At 43.2% G+C, this 21843-nt stretch overlaps 1 protein-coding gene across 14 annotated transcripts in view; it reads left to right on the top strand.

Annotated features, from left to right (window-relative positions):
- TIAM1 (TIAM Rac1 associated GEF 1) overlaps positions 1–21843 on the top strand; it is a 351800-nt gene that overhangs the window by 210895 nt on the left and 119062 nt on the right. For 12 of the 14 annotated variants that reach the window (XM_070252087.1, XM_023630000.2, XM_070252085.1 and 9 more), the window contains 2 exons: positions 4454–4632; positions 13552–14525. In XM_070252087.1, coding sequence (XP_070108188.1) covers positions 13563–14525 — 963 coding nt within the window. In that variant the 5' untranslated portion in view covers positions 4454–4632; positions 13552–13562. Of the gene's footprint in view, positions 1–520; positions 776–4453; positions 4633–13551; positions 14526–21843 lie in introns of those variants that run through there. The other 2 variants (XM_070252088.1, XM_070252082.1) reach the window with 1 other exon arrangement.

Raw genomic sequence — 21843 nt, 5'->3', positions numbered from 1 at the left:
CCTAAAGCCACTAACACAATGCCAGCCAGATAGTAAGATTCCATAAATGGTAGATCTTCCTGAGCTGGGGTAGAATATGTTACTTCGCTTTGAAATGCACTGACTTTACTCCTAAGAAATATGGTAATGTCTGTCCCAGCTGAACCCGTTGGTTAAGTATTGCCAAAGATTCACTGTTCTAAAATTAAAGTTATTATTTTAGTAGAAGGTTCCCAATTTATAGCTGGCTTAAAAATATTGATTCTAGGAATATGTTTCCTCACTTAGTCACCTTGGGGGACATTTAGATATGCTAAGAAGTAGCATTGCTCAAAACTAGCACAGTCTTTGGATATGGGAATTTTGAGAGATTTTGTTTGTCTGTTTTGGGTGTCTTTCTTTATCTGCCTTAAAAACAGGGTAGGGCTAAAACTGTGTCATCCACGCTTTATGGATAAGAATCTGGAGCCCCTAGCGTAGCTCATTTGTCTGTGCTGAGGGATCAAGTTTTCACTGAGAGTCCTGGCCCCTCAGTGGTCACGTGGTTCACTTGAGAAGGAAGGTGCTGCTTCTCTTCTTTGTGTAGGAGTCCTTGTCACGGTCTCAGTTTTCACACGAGCCAGACAAGCTCACCTGTAGTGGAACCCTCCCTTTATGCCCGATGAGTGTGGTCCTCTGGTAGCATGACCCAGCTACACTTGGGCATGAGCCAGAGAGCCCCATCTCAAGCTTACCGCCCCTCGGCCATGATCTAACACTGGAGAGCAAACAGTCTTCAAGGAGAATTTCCTGGAAGGTAGGCAGCCTCTTTACTCTTTAGCAATATCCTATTTCCTCAAAACGCCTGTTGCTGAAGTGTGATTTATTTTATGTCAATTATCAAGAGAAGAAACATCCATATGAAATTTGTCACTGAGCCCATGTGGAAGGGTGTGGTCCAAAACATTGTTCATCGTATCACAGTGGGCTCAAAGGACCATCAGTGGAAATTCTGGTCTAATCTTAGGACCAAGAACGTTTGTCCTTCTGAGCAATTGATGAGGACGTTGTGAATTTTACAACTGCCATGTTTTCCCTATTTGAGTTGGTTGTTACAAAGCTTACTGTTAAACTGAACCCCCTGGGTACCTCGATAGGGTACACATTGTTACCTTTATTCTCCCCCCTTCACTTTGTCTTAACTTTGGTTCTCTTTTATTTTTCCATTAATAATTTCTTCTATTCTAGTTTAGATCATGTATCTTTGGAAGTCACTCTCGAGTCCTTTGTTGAATAAAATGATGGTTAAAAAAATAAGAAAATGACTGATGAGGTTTCTTTAATCTTAATTTCTGAAACATTTAAAATTTTCCAGTGCCCCAGATCGTCCATCCATCCGTCCATCCATCCAATATTGATTTTGGACTAAGTATGAATATACAATATATTATTTAGGATTCTGACTTGTTCAGGATATTGATCCAAGACCTCCCCCAAGCCCCTCCAAGGTTTGGGGTAAGGGAAAACTTCCTAATTTCTTAGTTTGCTAATATGGAATATTTTTGTGCACTAAATCATGATGAACAGAATAAGAGTTAAGATACTTACATAGCGTTTAATAGTTTATAGTGTTTCATGTTGTCTCTTTAATTTCTGTCTTCTAACAACCTTTTCAGATAGGTGTTAAGTAAGGTAGATAATTTTACATTCTTATTTTTCTTGTTGAGTTTCAGAATAGGCCATTTACTTGCCCAAGATCATGTAAGTTAGTAAGTCATAGAACCTGGTATAGGAACTTGGATATTTTGAAGGCAAGTACAATACGCTTTCTCTATGTACATTGATTCCTGGAACTTGCAAGGACTTAAAAATGAAGGGTGCACCCTATGAGTGTTTTTAGAATGTGAAAAAGAAAGTTGTGATCTGGCAGACTTTTTAAGCAAAAGCCATGGATTAACTGCCATGGAGACAATATTGCTGACAGTTTTCCTGTTTTCATCTTACATCTGACTGTAGGATTGGAGTGATGGGACTTCTCAGCCCTGTCTATTTTTGCAGATATTTGAAGCCTGAGATTAGTTTTGGTAATTCCTACCCCGCCTCCAGCATACACACTTCCTTGTGAAAACTGGTTGTTTGACACATGACGCAGAAGTTGACTATATGAGTTGAGGATGAATCAGAATGAGGTTGAAAAACTTGATACACTCAGCGTTTACTTCACTGGGGGTCATCTCAGTGTAATGTAACCTGGCCAACCGGTACTGCCAGATTTCGTCAGTGTGGTTTGTGTGTGTGCATGAGCTGTGGCAGATTGAGTAGATCATGTCTTCCAGCTGGGGTAATTAATTCCCCTTATTGTCCCACATTAGAGTTAAAGTGACTGGTTTCATCCGATTTATAACAAAAACCTACTTTCAATGGGTTAGATACCATGTTTTGAGGAAATCCCCATAATTGTCACCCTTTGGTAGCATACTACTTATGGTCTCCACATGTTCAATAATAATGGAAGTAATGGTCCACAGTAGACCATGGGGTAGACGTTAAGCTAATCGTGTAACATAGATGATCTCACTTATTGCTCAGTGATCCAGTAGTTTAGGTAGTGTTCTTATCCCCATTTGTAGAGGGGTGAACTGATAAGTAGAGCTTGCTTCCGATCTCTGCAAGTCAGTGGTTAAAGCTGAGATTTGACTTGATGCTGCAGTAGGACTCTGGGCTAGAATTGCCAACCCTGGTACATAGCTGCCTCCTGTTGAAATGGATTCTTGGCAGCTCTTGAAGAAGACCTGAGTACTGGTAGTTCTTGAGTTTTGGTGGCATACAATCACAAGACTGCGGTGGAGTTAACCTGCTACAGGCAAAATGAGTACTTGGCACATTGCAGCCTTTGCATATCTGCCACTTGCAAAAGAGCAAATCTGGGGCTCTTCATTAGTCCATTTCATGAGCTAGTTCCCACAGCCAGGGTCACAGGTAAAAATTTTTTTCTGCCAAAATCAGAAAAGAATTATACCAAATAGGTTCAGTTTTGTTTTTCTGCATGTTTTATAAATAAGGCCCTATAACTTTCACCTCCTTCTCCATAGAGTTTTTCTGCTCAAGAATTAGAGGAACACAGATCGAGAAAAATTGTTTGATAAATAGAATATGTACCTTTTTTTAAAGTATAAAAAAATGCGTTATCAGCCTCCATTGTGCAGGTGGAAGGACAGCCGCCTGCAGGCCTGGTTTGCCAGCGAGAATCCAGCCTTGCAAATTATTGGCAGCTGGCACCGTAATAAGTCCATTTCAATATAAATGGGCTGTTGCTTATTAATTTCTGCCAGTTCCTAAGCAATTCAGGAACTGCTTTGAAAATTGGAAAATTCGCAGAGAGCAGCTTAAGGAGGATGCCTAGGAAAGGAGAGCGAACAGGATGGAAATGGGGGAATTATAGAAAGGGCACATATTGTGGGGTAATAATGGGGTATTGCTGAAAACTCATGCTCCTTTCCCCGCAAGCGTGAGTCACGAACTTCTCCGTTAAATACCACGTTTTCCAAGATAAGGAAGAACCGTAACTTTGTTTATCGTTCTGTTCTCTGTGGATGTCTGTATGTATTTATTTACTGCCTCTGTGTGAATGCCTTCCACGAAATAGACAATTTTCTCCGTGTTCCAGCTCAAAGTGTCATCTTAGGTTCCCACCTTGTTGAAACCACCAGCAATGGTGGCAGCTGTGGGCAGCCCCACAGAGGAATATCCACGACAAGAGAAATAAGCTGCAGCCACCCCAAGGAACCCGCAGGTCTTTTTCCCTTTTTAGTATTTGCAATCTCACCTCAGAAAGCAGTCTTTAAAAAAAGAGAGAAAGGGGGGGACCATTAATACTGCTTGTTTGTGGAGCTTTCCTTGTCAGTTTATTTTCTGTATTAAATAACAGTTTGGATATTTTACCTAAATTTCTTTCCTGTGCCCATTCTTCATGAGTTTCCTCTGAATTTGATGTTTGGCGGCTTAAGAAAATAGGTATACAATGAAAAGATCTATGTATTTAAATTTGGTCTTTTGTTTTACTGTCTTTCAGCATTTCTTCAACTTTTGCTATAAATCTAGATCTACTGTGACAATAATGGGGACTCCCTTGTTTTCTTTCGTTTATCTCTGTTGAGACCTTTTGAAGATTGAGAGGGAACCATGGAAATCACTTGCTAGTAACCTGTTTCTGTTTTCCAATACCTTCATCTCTTGCAATATGTTAAAAATGATAAAATAACTTAATTTGTAGGGCTGTTTATGACCATAACTGTAAAAGGAGCTTGTATTTATTTATTTACCTGATTATGCGTGGCATTTTATACCTGTAGCTAAATGTTGGGTTGTTTGATTTGGGGTGTGGCTTTTCACACAAAGTTGATGTTGAAGAATTGATGAAAATGAGCTTGATAGAAAAGCCCTCTTTCCTGTGTTCTGGCTGATCATTTCCTTTCTCTTTTTCTGCCCTCTCCAGGTTTTTGGCACACTATCATAGATTCAGATGAGACTGTGATGGCCACCCCGAGGGGCAGGTGCTGATTCCATTTCCCAGCCCCTGTCACTGTTCATCCTGACACCATTTCCAGTTTCAATATCTAAATGCCACAGTGCTCCTGCGGCAAGTTGGGCTGGGAACCACTGTTGCCTTGTAAGGTAGGTTTCTGTGTGTATATTCGTCTGCGTGAATTAACGATGGGATAGATATGTTTTAGCATAATTAGAATTGCTCTGTTGTATGTAGTTCATGGGAAAAAGAATTTGGAACCATTTCTTTAGATTAAGGTTACACCCATATAACAATTCAAAAGCATTAGCATTAAAACTTAAGAAAAAGAGAAAACCGTACCTATGAAATCTTTTCTGCCCCTGTGAATTGCCCTCACGGTCTTTTAAATTTATCCCTGAGCTTCACCATCTTTATATTGGATTATGTTTGAAAAAGGCAAACCTTGCTTCAATATCTTACTTCAAAACAATGATATATTTTGTTTCTGGTTTGGATAATCTTTAAAAAGAAAAATAAATACAGTCAAAATAATAATCTTTCAAAATTGAAGATCATCTTTTATTTGTTGCAAAACTTTCCTGTTTAGTCTCTTGTGTTAGGGGTATTTGTGTGTGACTTGGCAAAAGGCTTTTCATGGGTTTGTAAAGATTTAGAAAAAACTTTCAAAACTTTGTTTCAGTTTAATCTTAGCTCTTTCCCCCACCCGTCTTCAAGCTCAGCCTCCAGTAGGGGAAAAACAGGCTTGCAACCAAGACCTCCCACTAGAATCTAATTTTAAATTTGCAATCTGTTGTCTTGTGATTTTCGCTTCAAATTTAACTTTGAAATAAATACATTTCATCCTCTCTCTTGCAATTTTGGAGGTCTGTTTTCAAGTCATAGCAGGGTAATCATTACGTTTATTTTAATAAGTTTTTAAATAACTCAGGGGAGTGAAAAATTATATTATTAATAATTATAATTAATACACATCATTAAATGCCTTATGCTTGGATTTCACAATGTCCTGACCAATGGCAGAGAAACTTTGCTTTAATCGTTAACTTTTGACTTGAGTATAATATGAATTGGGTCGTCTCGGGCCCACGAATGGCTCTAATGTTTTCTATATTTGAAGTACCCTTGTTATAAGGCAATCTGAATGATGAGCTTTCCCATTGAGAAGAGCTGTGCTAAAACTTTAGTATACTCAGGTGACCAACACAATGATGAGTAAGGGGTGGTCCCTGCCATTGGGAGATTATAATACCATGGGAAGAGGGTACATACAAAGTAAGACAAGTGTGTCCATGTACAAATAACCATGCCAGAGACACAGTGTGAGGAGGTCAAGCAAAGTGCCGTTGGAATGGAGAGAAGGGGTGATGAAATCCAAGACAGAGGGTATTTGCTTTATCTTAGGTAATTTTCGCAAGCCGTCTGTTTCAAGTTTGGGTTTGGTGCTGCTCTGTTGTAGCTGTTAGCATAGTGCCCACATCCTCACTCTCTTCAATTACCCAAAAACCCAGGGACTGAAAACATGTTCACATGTTTTATTTATTTTCTTTCCTTAAAATGAATTACAGGTTTAATGTAGAAACTTGAGAAAATACAAAAAAAAAAAAGAAGTATAGTTTTGAAAATTAAAATCACCTGTAATTGCTCTATCCAGAATAGTTACTTTTAAAATATTTACACGAGTCTATCATCTGTGTGTATGTGTGTGTGTTGTGTGTGAAGGTGAAATATTACTAATATTCTTCAAGAAAATTTTAATTTCCTCAAAGCCAGTATCCTGGATGTGCATCTCAGATGTAGGTTTTTTATTTGATGAGAATAAGAGTTTTGCTCCAGAGATGTTTGATGCTAATAGTGGAATTATCTTTTTGATTATCTACTTGTGAACAGGGCAAGTCCTGGCAGGCTGACCCACAAGGCTGGGCTCTGGTCAGGTGGAGCTTTTCTGTTCTTCAGCTAAAGGTTGGGGCATTCTGCTGTCTGTTGGAGAACTGCTTGAACTTCTGGTCTCATCTAGGGAGTTAGACGTCCTAAACCATATTATTATAACCTTCTTAGCCCTCAAGGTGATGAGGTTGTTTCTAGTCCCCTTTGTATCTGCTTCTTTCTCTCCTCTTTTCCCTTTGACCAACCTGAAGTTACAGGAGTACTTTTCTTTGTTCTCTGCTCAGAGACCTTGACCATGGGGTGGCTTTCTGTTAACTGGAATGTCTTCTCATGCAGTACTGAAAAAACATAACATCAGTGTGATTAAAACATGCAACTTACATGTTATATTTTGAAACATTTAAGTTTTACCTTCCTTTTTTATTTGTGTTCTAGTTCTCTGCTCATGTATAACGATTGATGTTCCCAGGGATCTTGCATAGACATTGCAAGAGTTCAGTCTTTCATTTATCACTTTAAAAGTTTTTACTTGATAGTTGCAACATCTGGGTCACCTTGGGATTGGCACCTGTTGATTATCTTTTACCTTGGTTAGATTTTTCTGGTTCTTTGGACTGCATCATGGGCATTTTGAATATTATATTGGGAGACTGTAGGTTCTGTTAAAAACATCTGGAGAGGGGCTGGCCCGGTGGTACAACGGTTAAGTGCGCACGTTCTGCTTCGGTGGCCCGGGGTTCGCCAATTCGGATCCCGGGTGCGGACATGGCACTGCTTGGCAAGCCGTGCTGTGGTAAGCATCCCACATATAAAGTAGAGGAAGATGAGCATGGATGTTAGCTCAGGGCCAGTCTTCCTCAGCAAAAAGAGGAGGATTGGCAGCAGTTAGCTCAGGGCTAATCTTCCTCCAAAAAAAAAAAAATCCACACATATCTGGAGAGTGTTGGTTTTTCTTTTTTGTTGTTTTAGCAGACAATCACCCTGGCTAGGTTCAGATTGCAAGATCCGTCTTGCCTTTGGAAGGTGGTGGCTCGAATGTCAATTCAGTTTCAAAACCTTTGCTACTCTGCTTTGCGATTATCCCACACCTCTGGCATGTGGGAGTTAGACTCGGAGGCGAGCTGTGGTTTCTATCATAATTCAGTTCTCAAAGCCTTTGGTGTCTTGCTTTGGGTCAGTCCCTGGCATGTGCATCTGAGGGATGTGCCTGGGACTTGTGTGGACTTACATGCAACGTTAGACAATTTGCTTCTCCAGCTCTCTTTTTCTCTGAGATACCCCCTCACTCTTTGGTTTGCAGAGACCACTCTTCTTGATTTCTTTGGCCAGAACCACAGAGTGTGTCTCAGGCGCTTTTGTTGCCTGTGCTGCAGCTGCACTGGGTGCTTGCCCTCCGTGCAAGTCTGGGAGAGAAATTAGAATGATAAAAACAAAAATGAGAAATTCGCTCTTGTATGACTGGTGTCTTCATGTTTTGTTTTTTTTTTTTCGTGAGGAAGATTGGCCCTGAGCTAACATCTGTTGCCAATCTTCCTCTTTTTGCTTGAGGAAGATTGTTGCTGAGCTAACGTCTGTGCCAGTCTTCCTCTATTTTGTATGTGGGACACTGCCACAGCATGGCTTGATGAGTGGTTTGTAGGTCCATGCCTGGGATCTGAACCCACGAACCCTGGGCCGCCGAAGCAGACCATGAGAACTTAACCACTATGTTACCAGGGCAGCCCCACTTCAGGTTTTTATTCCTTTCCCCAATCTGCCGGTTTTGCTTAGTCTTTGGAATCCTCAGGTAGTTGCTTTTTTCCTTTGGTCCCGAGTTTTTAGTTTTTATCAGTGAGGGAAGGATCAGCCATAGTACCTTAATCCATCTTGGCTGGCACCAGAGGTTGGCAGTTCAGTTTTGTTCACTACTTTCTTAAGACAGAAGCTCTAGCCTCAGTTAATCAACCCTACCTCTCTATTCAACCTCACTTTAGACCGTTGGTCTGTGTTTGCTTTGTACTTCCTGATATTATGCTAAATGATGCCCAATACATGCTTCCTTTTTAGTGCCTAATTCATTGAAATTATATTAGAACTTTTAGATGGTTTTCAGCTATAAAAGGGGATTCAAAAATGTTTCTTTGTGAAGCATCCTCACTTTTAAACAAGATTTCATTTAACAGAATCCTCCAGTTGGTCAAGGCTTTGTTTATTTTAACTTTTTACTTTGAAATAATTATAGATTCATAGGAGGTAGCACACAGGAAGTATACCCTTCACCTAGTTTCTCCTAATGGTTGCATCATACATAATTACAGTAAACTACCAAAACCAGGAATTGGACATTTTTTCAATGTGTGTGTATAGCTCTACATCGTTTTATCACATTAGGCTTAGTAGGCTAATAAATCTATAAAAGTAGCCCCTAAGAAAGAACTACCTACCTGATGTATCTATGAATCACCCTAATGACTGTTTATACTTATTGATAAAGTTCCTCAAGATATCTTTTAACTCTTTCATTGTGTATTTACTTTGTTGGGATTTAAAAGAGGTTACTGTGATCACTTGAAAAGTTAAACTCATTGCTTTAAGAGAAAGGTCTTGGTGTTGGAGAGAATAGAAAGTCACGCTCCCTCTAGTGTCCTTGACCCTTGGCCCTGAGAATCTCCTGATTTTCTGACCCCTTACTACTTTCAGCTGCCCCCTGCCCATCTTGCCTTTATCTCTCCTTTGTCCTCATTTTCTGTGGATTGTCTTAGGCTGAGCAGTTCTGCGCTCTCCGCCCTGACAATGGGGAGAGGTGCCTTTTCAACTCCGAATCTCTTTCCTAAACTTCTGCAGGGACAGCCCCCCAAAGGGAAGGAAGATAGGAATTGAGGGCAAGAATTAAGTGAAATGGGACATGGGCAAGGCCTTAATTCTTGGCTCAGGTAATTAGGGGTTGGGGAACACTGTGGATGGGGTAGGACAATCTGAACCCCCCTACTCAGTTCATGGATCAGGGCAATCCTAAAGCCAGCTGCCTGGAATGAGGGACCTGCACAGATCTGCAGGAGGAGGGCACCCAGAGAGCAATGGGCACACTGGAAACCGGTGTGTCTTCTAGGCACTCTGATATAGAGGAGCCAGCATATTTAAGACCGATGTGTGTTTCCTCTAAATCACATTGTGGTAACGTGCTCGTCTATATTTTGTTGTAGTTGTAGGAGTTTGAGTTTTTGCATTCTAGATTAGAGTTCATTTTGTCATCCACTCATTCCGTATTTGTCTACTGAGCACCTTCTACCTTTCACGCGGTGTTCTAGGCACTGAGGATACAGCACTAAACAAGACAGGCAAAACTTTCAGCCCTCCTGAAGCTCAGGTTCCAGTGGGAAGGACAGAGAATAAAAAAGAGAAGTCAGTGACATGTATTGTTTGTTACAGTTGTGATAAATGCTAAGGAGGGGAAAAAAAAAACCAAGAGGGATAAGAAGAGTTGATTTCTGTGGGAGGGGTTGGCATTTTGATAGAGACGCCAGGAAAGCCTTCTCTGAGAAGGTGACATTTGAGTCAAGATCTGAATGAACTAGAAAGAGTGAGCCAGGTAGATGCCTGAAAGAAGGAAGGTTGCAGACAGTGGGAAGAGCATGGGCAAAGGCCCTGGGGCAGGCTGGGGAAGCCAGAGCTTAGATCATTGAAAAGAAAGTATGAGCCTTGAGGTTCAAATACTGAGCGTTGTTCGTATGTTAAAATCTTGCCCACTACCTCCTGCTTAATACCCTTCCCGCTAACTACCCCCTGAAATGCAAGCTATCTGGAACCACTAACATTCTACGTAACTCAATCATAGTCTGAAATTGTGAGTTTAATTCCAGTTTAGAACTGGGAGCATTTTCCAGCTTGAGATTATTCTGACACACTTCTTTTCCACTTCTATCCTGGGTTCTGCATTTCATCCTGTCCTCCTCCCTCTTGTTTTTTCCCCTCTTACCTACTGACTGTGTGATGATGATATTGGTGAGGTACTGATCCCTCACCTTTGCTTTTGTTGCTAAAACGCATCAACAGTTATTGAGTGCTGATCACAAGTAGAACACTTCTAATCTCTGTAGAGGCTACAGAAGAAGTCAAAGCCACTTTCTGCCCAGAAGTTGCTTCCAGGCTCAAAGGAACAGATAAAACTTGCGCAAAGGTAAAATATAAACCAAGCCTTTCTGTTTGAAATAAAAATAAACGATGAGGGTTAATTAAGTAAGAGAGAACAGGGAAAAATTAAGATGATGGCTGTAGCTGGCATTTTACCTTCGTTCGTGCAAAGGATCAGAACTTTGAATTTACCAACATTCTGCGGGTTACCTCTGAGGCAGAGTTTGTTCCTGAAAGGGGAGATTGTGTCTGTCGTTTGCAATGAGCAGTTTTAATTTTTCATGCTTATGTTATTTCAGGGTCCCCCCACTCACCCCACATGGGCCTTCCTGGTTCTCACTGACCTTTCAGGAAAAGCTTTCAAATTAAGGGGTGCTTATGCCGTTCCTAGATTTTTCTTAACTTTAGTTGCTTCAGACTTCCTGCTGACTCTGCTGAGGTCATCCCCTGAGAATTTCTCTGGGTAGGATTTAGGAGATTTGGCATTCATCTCTAAATTCTACTTCTGGAGGTAAAAATGGCTTCTCTCCTACCTTGGCTGGCTGCAAAGACTTCTGCTACTAAAAATGCTATTAATATAACAGACCTGGCAGAGTGATGCATGGTGTGCTGTGGTCCTTGAAGGCTGGGGCCATTTCCTTTAGGAAATCTCTCCTGAAGCTTTTAACTTGATTGGTTTTCTGTTGGCAGAAATAAGCCTAACCCAAAATTTGTTGTTGAGCGTTTGTCTGTCAGTTTATATTTGCAAACTTTTGGTGTATATGATAGAGGAGGGTACATCCTAGGATACTGAGGTGAGAGTTTGGCTTTTTCTTCCACTCAATTTCTTTCACCCTAATTCTTTCTCCCTTTTAAATTTAAATCTATGTGATTCTGAAAATGGGACTGTGGCTAACACATGTTCTAAGCTTTTTATTATTTATTGGCAAAACATATAGATACATAGATACATCCAGGTATCTTAATGTATACTTTAAAAAAATCAAGAACTCTAAGAAATTGGTCATGGCCTTTAGTACTACCGAAATTCTTTTTTTTTTTTTTTTTGAGGAAGATTAGCCCTGAGCTAACATCTGCTACCAATCCTCCTCTTTTTGCTGAGGAAGACTGGCCCTGAGCTAACATCCGTGCCCATCTTCCTCTACTTTATATGTGGGACGCCTTCCACAGCATGGCGTGCCAAGCGGTGCCATGTCTGCACTCAGGATCCGAACTGGTGAACCCCAGGCCGCTGAAGCGGAACTTGCACACTTAACTGCTGCGCCACTGGGCCGGTCCCTGAAATTCTTATTTATTTTACTTAAAAAAATGTGGCACATGCTAGTCTTAGGAATATAGGTGACATTGATGGTCATTCATGGACAGTTGATCTTTTCGTTTTCCCTCTACTAAGTAGAGTTTTCATTTTTTTGATCTTGCTTCTTAAAGGCGCCAGCCAGAGAAGCATAAACTTATTGCTTTGAAATATACCTGCCGCTAGTAGAAAGACGATGCTCACTCTTGGAAAGTTTCCTCTGAGAATCATATGATGTGTGACCTGGTAGGGAACATTCCAGTAGGGGAACAGCTTAGCATCGAGTGTCTGTATGAGTTACCTCTGAACTCATTGGAACATTAAGTGAAGATTTTCCCTTCCCATTACCACAAGCTTCATTTCAGTCAAGATGTGCTTGTAAGAGTTTAAGCAACATTTTAGACTGAACAGTGGGATTCTAGAGTAATTCCTGGATCAGTGTGAAGGTATATTATATTCCAGGGTGTTTCAAACTGTTTGTAACGGTCACAGTAAATTCACTCCCTGTTTCTCTCTGCTGCCTTTCACTGTTTTGTTTATCGTATGCCTTCTCTGGCTGGAACATCAGTTACGTGAGAGTAGAGAATGTGTCCTTTTTGTTCGCTGCTATATGTCTGGCTTCTAGAACATGGTAGGTGCTCAGTATATATTTCTGAATGACTGACTACGTAGGTGGTTGGAAGATTCAGCTCAGAGATATACTCAGCTACTATATTTTTCTTCTTTCTTTTCTGGCCATTTTCACGCGTGTATCTCAAGTGTATACAATTTGAATGGTATGGAGAAACCTCATTGCAGAGCAAGGAGGATAGGCTAAGTAGAGTGACAATGTCCAGCTTTGAAGATTTGTCTGTTTCCCACTGTGGGTAACAGTCATCAGGTCAGTGAGAGACACAGGAAACATGTTAAGGAGGGACTTGAATTAACCTGGATCATCCCAAAAGGCTGAATCACTTTTAGTGGTTTCATAATGTGAATTTCTGTTTGCGGGGCACTCTGTACCAGATGAATGTTCTCTGGTTGGATTTGCTCCCAGAAATAAACCCGTTAGTCTGCTGTTAAGCGGAGAGTGGGGTTTCTATTTTGTTTTGCCAGTCTCCCTCTTTCCCCCCTCCCACTTCACACCCACTCCAAAAAACCAAAAATCAAGGTTTTCAGAATGCCGTGGAATTAAAGGTAAAAGCGCCTTTTCTTTTTGACTTTTGGTTTCTTAGGAAGAGTTGGTTGGACTCACAGCTTGAGTTTTTCCATTTTTGATTGATTTTGCAGGGTAGATGGACTCCGAATGAAGCAGAAAGACCATTGGGAGGGAGGGTGCACCTCTGAGTTTTGTTTTGTTTTGTTGCAATATACAGTTTCCAACAGAAAGTTACTCAATTGGCAGACACTTTGGTTTGTACTTTCAGAGTTTTCGGTTTATGGACAGGAGTAGAACTTTAGATATATAACTATAGAGTTTAGAAAGGAAGACAAGGGTTGCCAGCCCTGTGAAAGCTGGTGGGCAGCTACCCTCTGGGCAAAGACAAGTGTAATTCTCTAATGATCTTGTTTATGCTCTCATTTCACATCTCCGGAGGGGTAATCTCAGTAGATGATGTTAGTTCTCATCTGCTACTATGTCCGCGTCCGAATACCTGCCCGGGGCACATAGGATGGAGCGCTGTTACCTGCCAAGCTGTCTGCCCTCCGTGCATGCTGAGCTCTTTCTGTTAAACTGCCCATACTCATTGGTGACTCACTTATCCTCTCCTTTTTTTTTTTTTCCCCTTTGCTACAGACCATAAAACCATGGGAAACGCAGAAAGTCAAAATGTAGAGCACGAGTTTTATGGAGAAAAGCATGCCAGCCTGGGGCGCAAGCACACGTCGCGCTCCCTGCGCCTGTCACACAAGGCGCGGCGGACGAGGCACGCTTCCTCGGGGAAGGTGATGCACAGGAACTCCGAAGTGAGCACCCGATCCAGCAGCACCCCCAGCATCCCCCAGTCCCTGGCCGAAAGCGGCCTGGAGCCCTTCTCCCAAGAAGGCACCCTCGAGGACTTCGGGAGCCCCATTTGGGTGGACCGAGTGGATATGGGCTTGAGACCCGTGTCTTACACCGATTCTTCTGTCACTCCCAGCGTAGACAGCAGCATCGTCCTCACAGCAGCCTCTGTGCAGAGCATGCCAGACTCGGAGGAGAGCAGGCTTTACGGGGATGACGCTACATATTTGGCTGAGGGAGGCGGCAGGCAGCGTCCCTATACATCCAATGGGCCCGCTTTCATGGAGACGGCGAGCTTTAAGAAGAAGCGCTCCAAATCTGCAGACATCTGGCGAGAGGACAGCCTGGAATTCTCACTCTCTGATCTGAGCCAAGAACATTTAACAAGCAACGAAGAAATCTTGGGTTCCGCCGAAGAGAAAGACTGCGAGGAGGCTCGGGGGATGGAAACCCGGGCGAGCCCTCGGCGGCTCAGCAGCTGTCAGCGGGCCAATTCCCTGAGTGACTTGTATGCTCAGAAAAACTCTGGGGTGACGGCGAACGGGGGACCGAGGAGCAAATTTGCAGGCTATTGTCGGAATTTGGTGTCTGATATCCCCGATCTTGCAAACCATAAGATGCCCCCAGCTGCGGCTGGAGAGGCTCTTCCGTACAGTAATTATAACACACTTCCCTGTAGGAAATCTCACTGTCTTTCTGAAGGTGCCACCAACCCACAAATTAGCCGTAGCAACAGCATGCAAGGCAGAAGAGCAAAAACAACTCAGGTAAAGTGATTGAAATCTGTTTCAATATTTTGGAAATGTGCATGACTTTAAGTGCATGATTTTCCTCTGACAAGACTCCCATCTTTCAGTCGGGGTTTGTCCTGTTTGCCTGGTGGCTGCGGCGGCTGGTGCTGCTTCTCTGAGGATTCCGCTGTCTTCTGCTTGGCCTCTCTTACAGTTCTGCGGTTAAGGGGTGGGAATTAAGGAAAGAGAGTGAGTGTGTGTGTGGGAGATGTGATAGGAGTGGGAATAAAGCTGATAATTCACACTGGGAAGCTGCCTCTCCAGTTCAGATCTTCAAGAGCGTCTTGCTTATTCTAAGCTTCCTTTCTAACATGGGCCTTTCCGTGCACAGATGGGCATGGTGGGTTGTGTCCTCTTGGACTTGACTTCTTCAGCGCCGCAGGTGGGCAGAGGTTAGTCGGAAGCTCGTTCGAGGAGGCATTTTAGATTCAGGGCGGGCTCCGGTCCGTTGTCAGCTTCTCTCGGAGGTTGGCAGGCTTACCGCCTTACCAGGAGCCATTTCAATTTCCTGTTCCTTGCGATGCTGGCCAACGCGGTCTCTGGAGAGAGGTGTAGTGGAAGGAATAACATGAGTGGGTTCCAATTCCTACTTTGCAGCCAGCTAGTTGTTTGACCTTGGGCAAACCCTGACTCCTAGTCTCTCCTCTGAAAAAATGAGGGTAAAGATGCCCAACTTGCCTGCTTGGGGGTCTAGGGCGTGAGAGAGTGGGTGTGAAAACGCTTTCCAGAGATTTTAAAAGCATCTTCCTAAGGAAAGGAGGACCTGTTACCTTAATTGGTAATGGCAGTTCACATGAGGCTAATAAAATGTCAAGCAATTTTGCGTCCCTTAGTCCTTTTCTGGTCCTGCTGTTCCCTGTAGTGGAGTTCTGGGAGTCCTGGCTTGTGTTGAGGATGGGTTGGTGGTTCGCGGAATGGTGCTTCAGATCAGAAATCCAGATGGGGCCCATTTGCCTTGAAAGATGTGTCAGCCACCAGAGTGGCCAGTGAACACCACTGTGGTCAGTGGAAAAGTGGCAGGTGCACGCTGACCTGGCCAGCGGGTGCTGCTGCACATTCTGGCTGTGCTCCGGGGCAAGGCAAACGGGCATTTCCAGGGTAGGTTCTCTCGGAAAAGGGGTCTAGGTATGATGGGGAGACGGTGGGGAACCTGGCGAGGGGAAAAGAAAATTGGCATTAGATTGTCTGTGTTCCTGTATGAGAGCAGGTTTTTTTAAAAAAAATTTTTCAAAATCTCAGTTTTCTAATTTCATTTGGGAATTAAAAAATTCCCATATACAAGTTATCTGGGGATACAGACCCTTTTTTTTATTGCCGCTCTAGATTTATGTATTAGAATAATCAAAATTTACTATATATTCTTTCAAGTTTATATTGATTAAAGAAATCTGTGTTTGACTTTTTCCCCTGCTTTTAAAAAAATTATGTTTAGAGGCTGGCCCGGTGGTGCAGTGGTTGGGTTTGTATGCTCTGCTTCCGTGGCCTGGGGTTTGCAGGTTCAGATCCTGGGTGTGGACCTACACACCACTCATCAAGCCACACTGTGGCGGCATCCCACATACAAAAATAGAGGAAGATGGGCATGGCTGTTAGCTCAGGGCCAGTCTTCCTCAGCAAAAAGAGGAGGGTTGACAGCAGATGTTAGCTCAGGGCTAATCTTCCTCAAAAAAAAAACACACACAAAAAACCTGACTCTGGTCTGAGAAGGTGAGCATGAGTCTTGCGTCTGGGTGAACTACCTGAATTTGTACCCATCTCTTTTCTGAATCAAGACTGTAATGATAGAAAAGACAGAATAACCCCCATGTGGTCCCTCTGCCTCCTGTGAGGCTATTCCTGCACTGTCAGTTTCACAGGTGCGGAGACAGGTGAGATGGTGACCTTTTAAAGGGTCACGTGAAGGGCACGGAATGTTCTGTCTTGAAGACATCGCCAGATTGGCATTGCAGGACTGATCCGAAAAGGTGGTGTACTGGCCTTCGGAATTTAGAGAAGTGTACATTGATACAGACTGTTGACAAAGGAACATCGCCTATGACTGTCCCATTTACCTGGAACAACGCTAAGTTAGCACAGATTCTGTGTAGCATTAGAGAGGGGTGCCTGGCTGCATTCCGGCTCTCTATGTCCATGTCTCCAACACTGCGGACAGTTAGACCTCTGCTGCATCCCACACCCCACTGATGGAATGTAAGCCTTTGAGTCATGGCTAACTGCCCCCAGAAGACAGGCAAAGCAGTTCTCCCCTTCAGAGCCAGTACCACTGAAAGCTCTCCAGTGTAATTGTTATATGAAATCTCCATCCTTTGGCTTGTCGCCATCTAAAATTGTTAATATATAGAAGTGAGATCATCTAAATGTGATGTCTCATAAAGTCACTGCTTAGGCAACTTAATGTAACGCAAAGTGCAACGGACTAGGAATCCTAAGAAGTATGTTTGCATCCTGGCTCACTCCTTACTGACCAGTGACCTTGGGCAAGTCACTCCATCTTGTTTGTGGCACAGGCTCCTTCTCTCTCCAGGGTGAGTGACACCAGCCTCCGACAGGGCCATTAGGAGAGCCCAATGGGATACCGTGCATGGAAGCCTTTTGCAGAGTCTATAAAATGAACAGAACTATTATTTTCGTATTTGACTTTATCTTTTGAATGAGGATCTTTAATGACTTGAAACAAACCCCAGAATTATGCACAACACTACCCGTCCACCCACGCTTCCTAGTCTAAGTTCGGCGTGTTCATCCAACGCGATTTCTTGAGAACCCACTATGTTCCAAACTGTGTATTTTAAGAGGCAGTGGGTGTGGATGTTTCCTTGAAAAGAGTTCTTTTTTTGTTGGTAAAAGTTTCTGACCCAGGGGACCTCTTCGGCAAGCTTGGATCCTAGATGTTAAGTCTCCTCGTCTGCTCTGGTGATGCAGTTGAATCTGTAATCATTCTGTCAGCAGTTTTACTCCTCGGAAAAGAGTTCCTGGCAGACATTTGGCCCAAGAGCATTGCCTCTAAGCCTGGGAGAAAGTACATTTTATCTGAAATGTGAACGACTTCTTTTTATTTGAAAATGATCAAAAAAGAGTTTTTTGACCATTCTTCCTGTTTTTGTATTTGTTCAGGAGTTAGACATGTTACTGAAACACGAAGGCACTGGAGTTCACATTTAGCCTTTAAAAAGTGACACATATGTGTCTGCCACACAGTAAGTGCTGACGGGATATTTAATTCAAAGTAGTAGCGTGTATGTGTGTGTACCGTGCAGAAAAAAGTTTTCATGCGAGTCAGTCTTGTATTCATTTGTTGGGAGGGTTACCCGTACTACTTAAAGCAGTTTCTTTGTATTGATTTCTGTAGAAATAGAGAGTAGATTGTCCCTTGATTTAATTGATACCTCATGGGCTTTTGGCCTGAACTTGACTTTCTTGGTATTCCCCTGGTCAATGGACAGACGAGGAGGCAGCCTGGTGTCATGCACACAAGAGGGTCTGAAGTCCAGCAGATCTGAGTTAACGTCTTGAGCCCTGTTACCTGTTGGTTATATAGCCTAGGTTGATCCCAGTGCCTCTTAAATGAGGCTCATGTGAGGGTTCCACGTGGGAACTCATGTCAAACTGCTGGCATCGTTTCTTGCACATAATAGATGCTCGGTAAATGATGGTTATTAGCTGTGATGGTAAAGTTTGGCTTCGTATTCTAGAGTTCAGCTCTCCTGTGTCTCTGAGACTTTCAGCGGGTGAGGTGGAGAAAGAAAACTGCCCTTTGATGGAGCATCTTTTAGCCAGGTTCTGTGTTTCAAAGGGAAGCGTTGGCTGGGAGCCATTGCTCATAACTTTGAGGAGAGAGCTTCATTCATCTGATTAAGAGATGAAAGAATGTGAGCATCTGTGCTGAGAAAGTCTGAAGGAGCTGCAGCCTTGGGAGAGCAGCAAGGAGGTCCCTTCTCTGAGCGCCGTGTGGAGATGTGACGCTGGTGATTAGGTTTGTGTTTTTGTCCGGTTTCTGACACCTCAGCATTCCCAGAAGTTCTTCACGCCATAGCGTGGAGTGGGCAGAGCCCCCAGTCCTTGTGGGCCACTGTCAAGGATTCATTTCAGCCTGATTTTGAGTCCCAACTCACAGATCATCTCTCTATCCAGCCCCATCGCTTTTCAGGGGAGGAAGTGGACCTAAAGAGATTAGGTGACAAGGTCTCACAATTAGATTAAAACCCAGGTCTTCTGACTCACTGATCGGGGTTGCTCTTCAGAAGCCTACCCCCCACACCACGCTACCTCCTCATGCTCGAACAGGTTTCAACTCATGTGTCCTCAGATTTTAAGATCAAACCCCACAATTCTGGCACAGAAGCAAAAGAGGGTGGTTGGCTGAAAAGAACATAGTAACTGCTCACAACTGTAGCCGGAATCACTGGTAACCAAAAGTGGTGACCAAGGTGACTGTGGAAGGAGCCATCCCTGATGCTTTCCTGCTTGGATAGGCAAGTAGTAGGGTTGGTGTGATTTCGACAAGATGAAGGGTACAACATTAGCAGAAGATGATCTTGAGTTCCGTGCAAAATTGTGTTGCTTTTTAAAATTTTGCTTTGTTTTACAACTTAACCTAAAAGGCTCAAGACAAGTATTTCCCCAAGCTGAAAATTGACATCAACATCCAAGTGATTCATAACCTTCGGTCACAGACTCCTTTGAGGATCGAATGAAAAATTGGGAGAAAAACACACGGACCACCCTTCTGCATATAATTTCAGGGGATCCCTGGGTCCTCCAAAGTGCATCTAGAAGCTTCCGGTTAAGAACCTTAGGTTAATTCTTCATGAAACAGAATATTTTCTTATGAAGTCTATTTTTAAAAAACCCTCTCTTCCTTTCTTTTTTGTCTCTTGTTTGATGGTTCTTTTTGCTTTCCTCTTGATCTTTCTTTTTCTGGCATGGAAGTTAAGCAATGAGATATTTATTTTGAAAACAAGCCCATCCATTATTCAACAGGAATATCCATCTCGTTGCCAAGATCTTTTGGGAGACGGAGGACGAGTAGGTAGTCGATGGATGGCTTATGTCAGCAGTTCTCAAACCCCTTAATACTCTTAAAAAGTACTGCAGACTCCAAAGGGCTTCTGTTCACGTTGGTTATATCTACACATATTTCTCACATTAGAAATTGAAACAGAAATGTGAAAAATACTTGTTAACTCATTTTGAAATAATGCAACAAACCATTACACGTTCCCGTAAAAAAAACAGTTAAAAACTTTTATTTTCTAAAATAAAAATTAGCGAGAAGTGGGGCTGGCTCCGTGGCCGAGTGGTTAAGTTCGCGCGCTCCGCTGCGGCGGCCCAGGGTTCGGATCCTGGGCACGGACATGACACCGCTCGTCAGGCCACGTTGATGCGGTGTCCCATATTCCACAACTAGAAGGACCTGCAACTAAGATATACAACTATGTACGGGGGGGGGGGAGGGGGGGGGGGGGAGGGGGGGTTGGGAAAATAAAGCAGGAAAAAAAAGAAAATATTGGCAACAGTTGTTAGCTCAGGTGCCAATCTTTAAAAAAAAAAAACAATTAGCGAGAAGAGAGGCATTGTTTTGTGTTTTTGCAAATCTCTCCAATTCCTGGCTTACCAGGAGACACTAGGGTCTCATATCTGCTTCTGCACTCACTCTCTTGCGATATGTTGTTTTGGTTGGACGACTGGAGGAAAATCTGGCCTTGCACAGATAGTTGGAAAAGGGAGGGCCTTAGGGACTCCTTGAAATTATCCAGGGGCCCCTGGTCCACGCTTTGAGAGCTGCTCATTTGTGCTAATATAGGCTGGGGAAGTTCAGGACTTTGAAAATCACATTCTTAGTTTAGTACATGGAGAGGAAACTCTGTGTCCTCCACGTGACTTGGGTCATACAATGATGTGTAACGGCTGGTTTCCTAGCGTAGCTGAGGAGGAAGAAGGGCTGAGCCCTCCCAGCCAGCCTGTCATGAAGCCCTGAGAGGGTCTCCACAGAGCCCAGGGCAGAACTTAAGAACATCCAATAGGTTTTTCACTCCGTCATTTGGGCCCATTTTCCTTTGGTCCAGTTGTTGACAAGACTATCTAGTTTGGGCCATGAAACAGCCCAAGATGTCTTTTCTACTTTCTCTTCTTTTAAAAAAATTAAAGAGAAAAATTTTAAGTGAACTCTGGTTTGTATCATGAAAGACATGATAAAACTGGATGTCTTGAAGATTGCAGAGTTAAGCTTGACAGTTAGGACTAATTTGTCACCTCAATTATAGTTGAGTGTGAGCTGAACCTGGAAATGACTAAACTGTAAGTCAAACTAAAATGTATTCCGTGAGAAACTGTTGTCCTTGTTTTGAGATTATAGTGGAAAATGAACAGCAGTTAATTCATTCAACGATCTTTTTCTTTCGAAGTGCCTGCCCCATGCCAGGTGCTTTTCTTGGCACTTGGAATCAGTCAATGAGAATAGATCCCTGAGCTCATGGAACTAGTTGGGGTGAAATGGGGGATGTCTGCAGGAAACAATTAGCATAATAAATACATGGCATGCTAGGGGAAAAAGATAGAGCAAGGTGAGGAAGACCAGGTAATGGGGGTGACAATTTCAGATCAGGTGAGCAGGTCAGTCCCCTTGAGACGGCAGGCTTGGGTAGGGACTTGAAGGAGAGGGGAGAGTTGGCTGTTGATTTTTAAGGTGGGAGCATGCCCTGTGTGGTTCAGGAGGACTAAAGAGGCCAAGGGGGGTGGAGCGGAGTTGGGGCAGAGGAAAGGAGATGCTGCAGACAACTTAGCATGGTGATTGGAGGGGAGAGAGAGACGGCTTCCAACTGTGGAGAGGAGGGGCGTGAGCTGAACCTTGAAGAATAAGTATTCCTGGAAGCAAGGCCATTGGGAGCATTCATTGGAATGAGTTCTTCAGTTTCCTTGTTGGTAGGTACAGCCAAAGCCCAAAGGCTAAGGCTGGACATTTGTGGAGGACCTTGAATGACAGTCTGAGAAGCCCTTCACATTGCTTCTGGGACGCTCAGCAGTGGTGTACAAGATGGATTGATGGAAGGAAGATGGTTAGAGGAGAGAGCTTGTTGCTGAACCAGGGATGTGGTGCTGGGAAAGGAAAAGGGACTGGGTCATATACCCTGAGGTAGTGAGGGGGAGTGGGGTGACTGTGAGGTCTGAGGCGCCTACAGAGAAAAACAGATGAAAGGAGAGAAGATGGTTCATTAACTTAGACACAAAGCACTCTCCCATCTGGAGTTACCTGAAGCAACTTTCAAGCATTTGCCAACTTACTTCTGAGTCTCTT

Source organism: Equus caballus, chromosome 26 (assembly GCF_041296265.1).
Source record: "Equus caballus isolate H_3958 breed thoroughbred chromosome 26, TB-T2T, whole genome shotgun sequence".
In the NCBI taxonomy this organism is placed as follows: Eukaryota; Metazoa; Chordata; class Mammalia; order Perissodactyla; family Equidae; genus Equus; species Equus caballus.
This window is presented reverse-complemented; position numbering and strand designations above follow the sequence as displayed.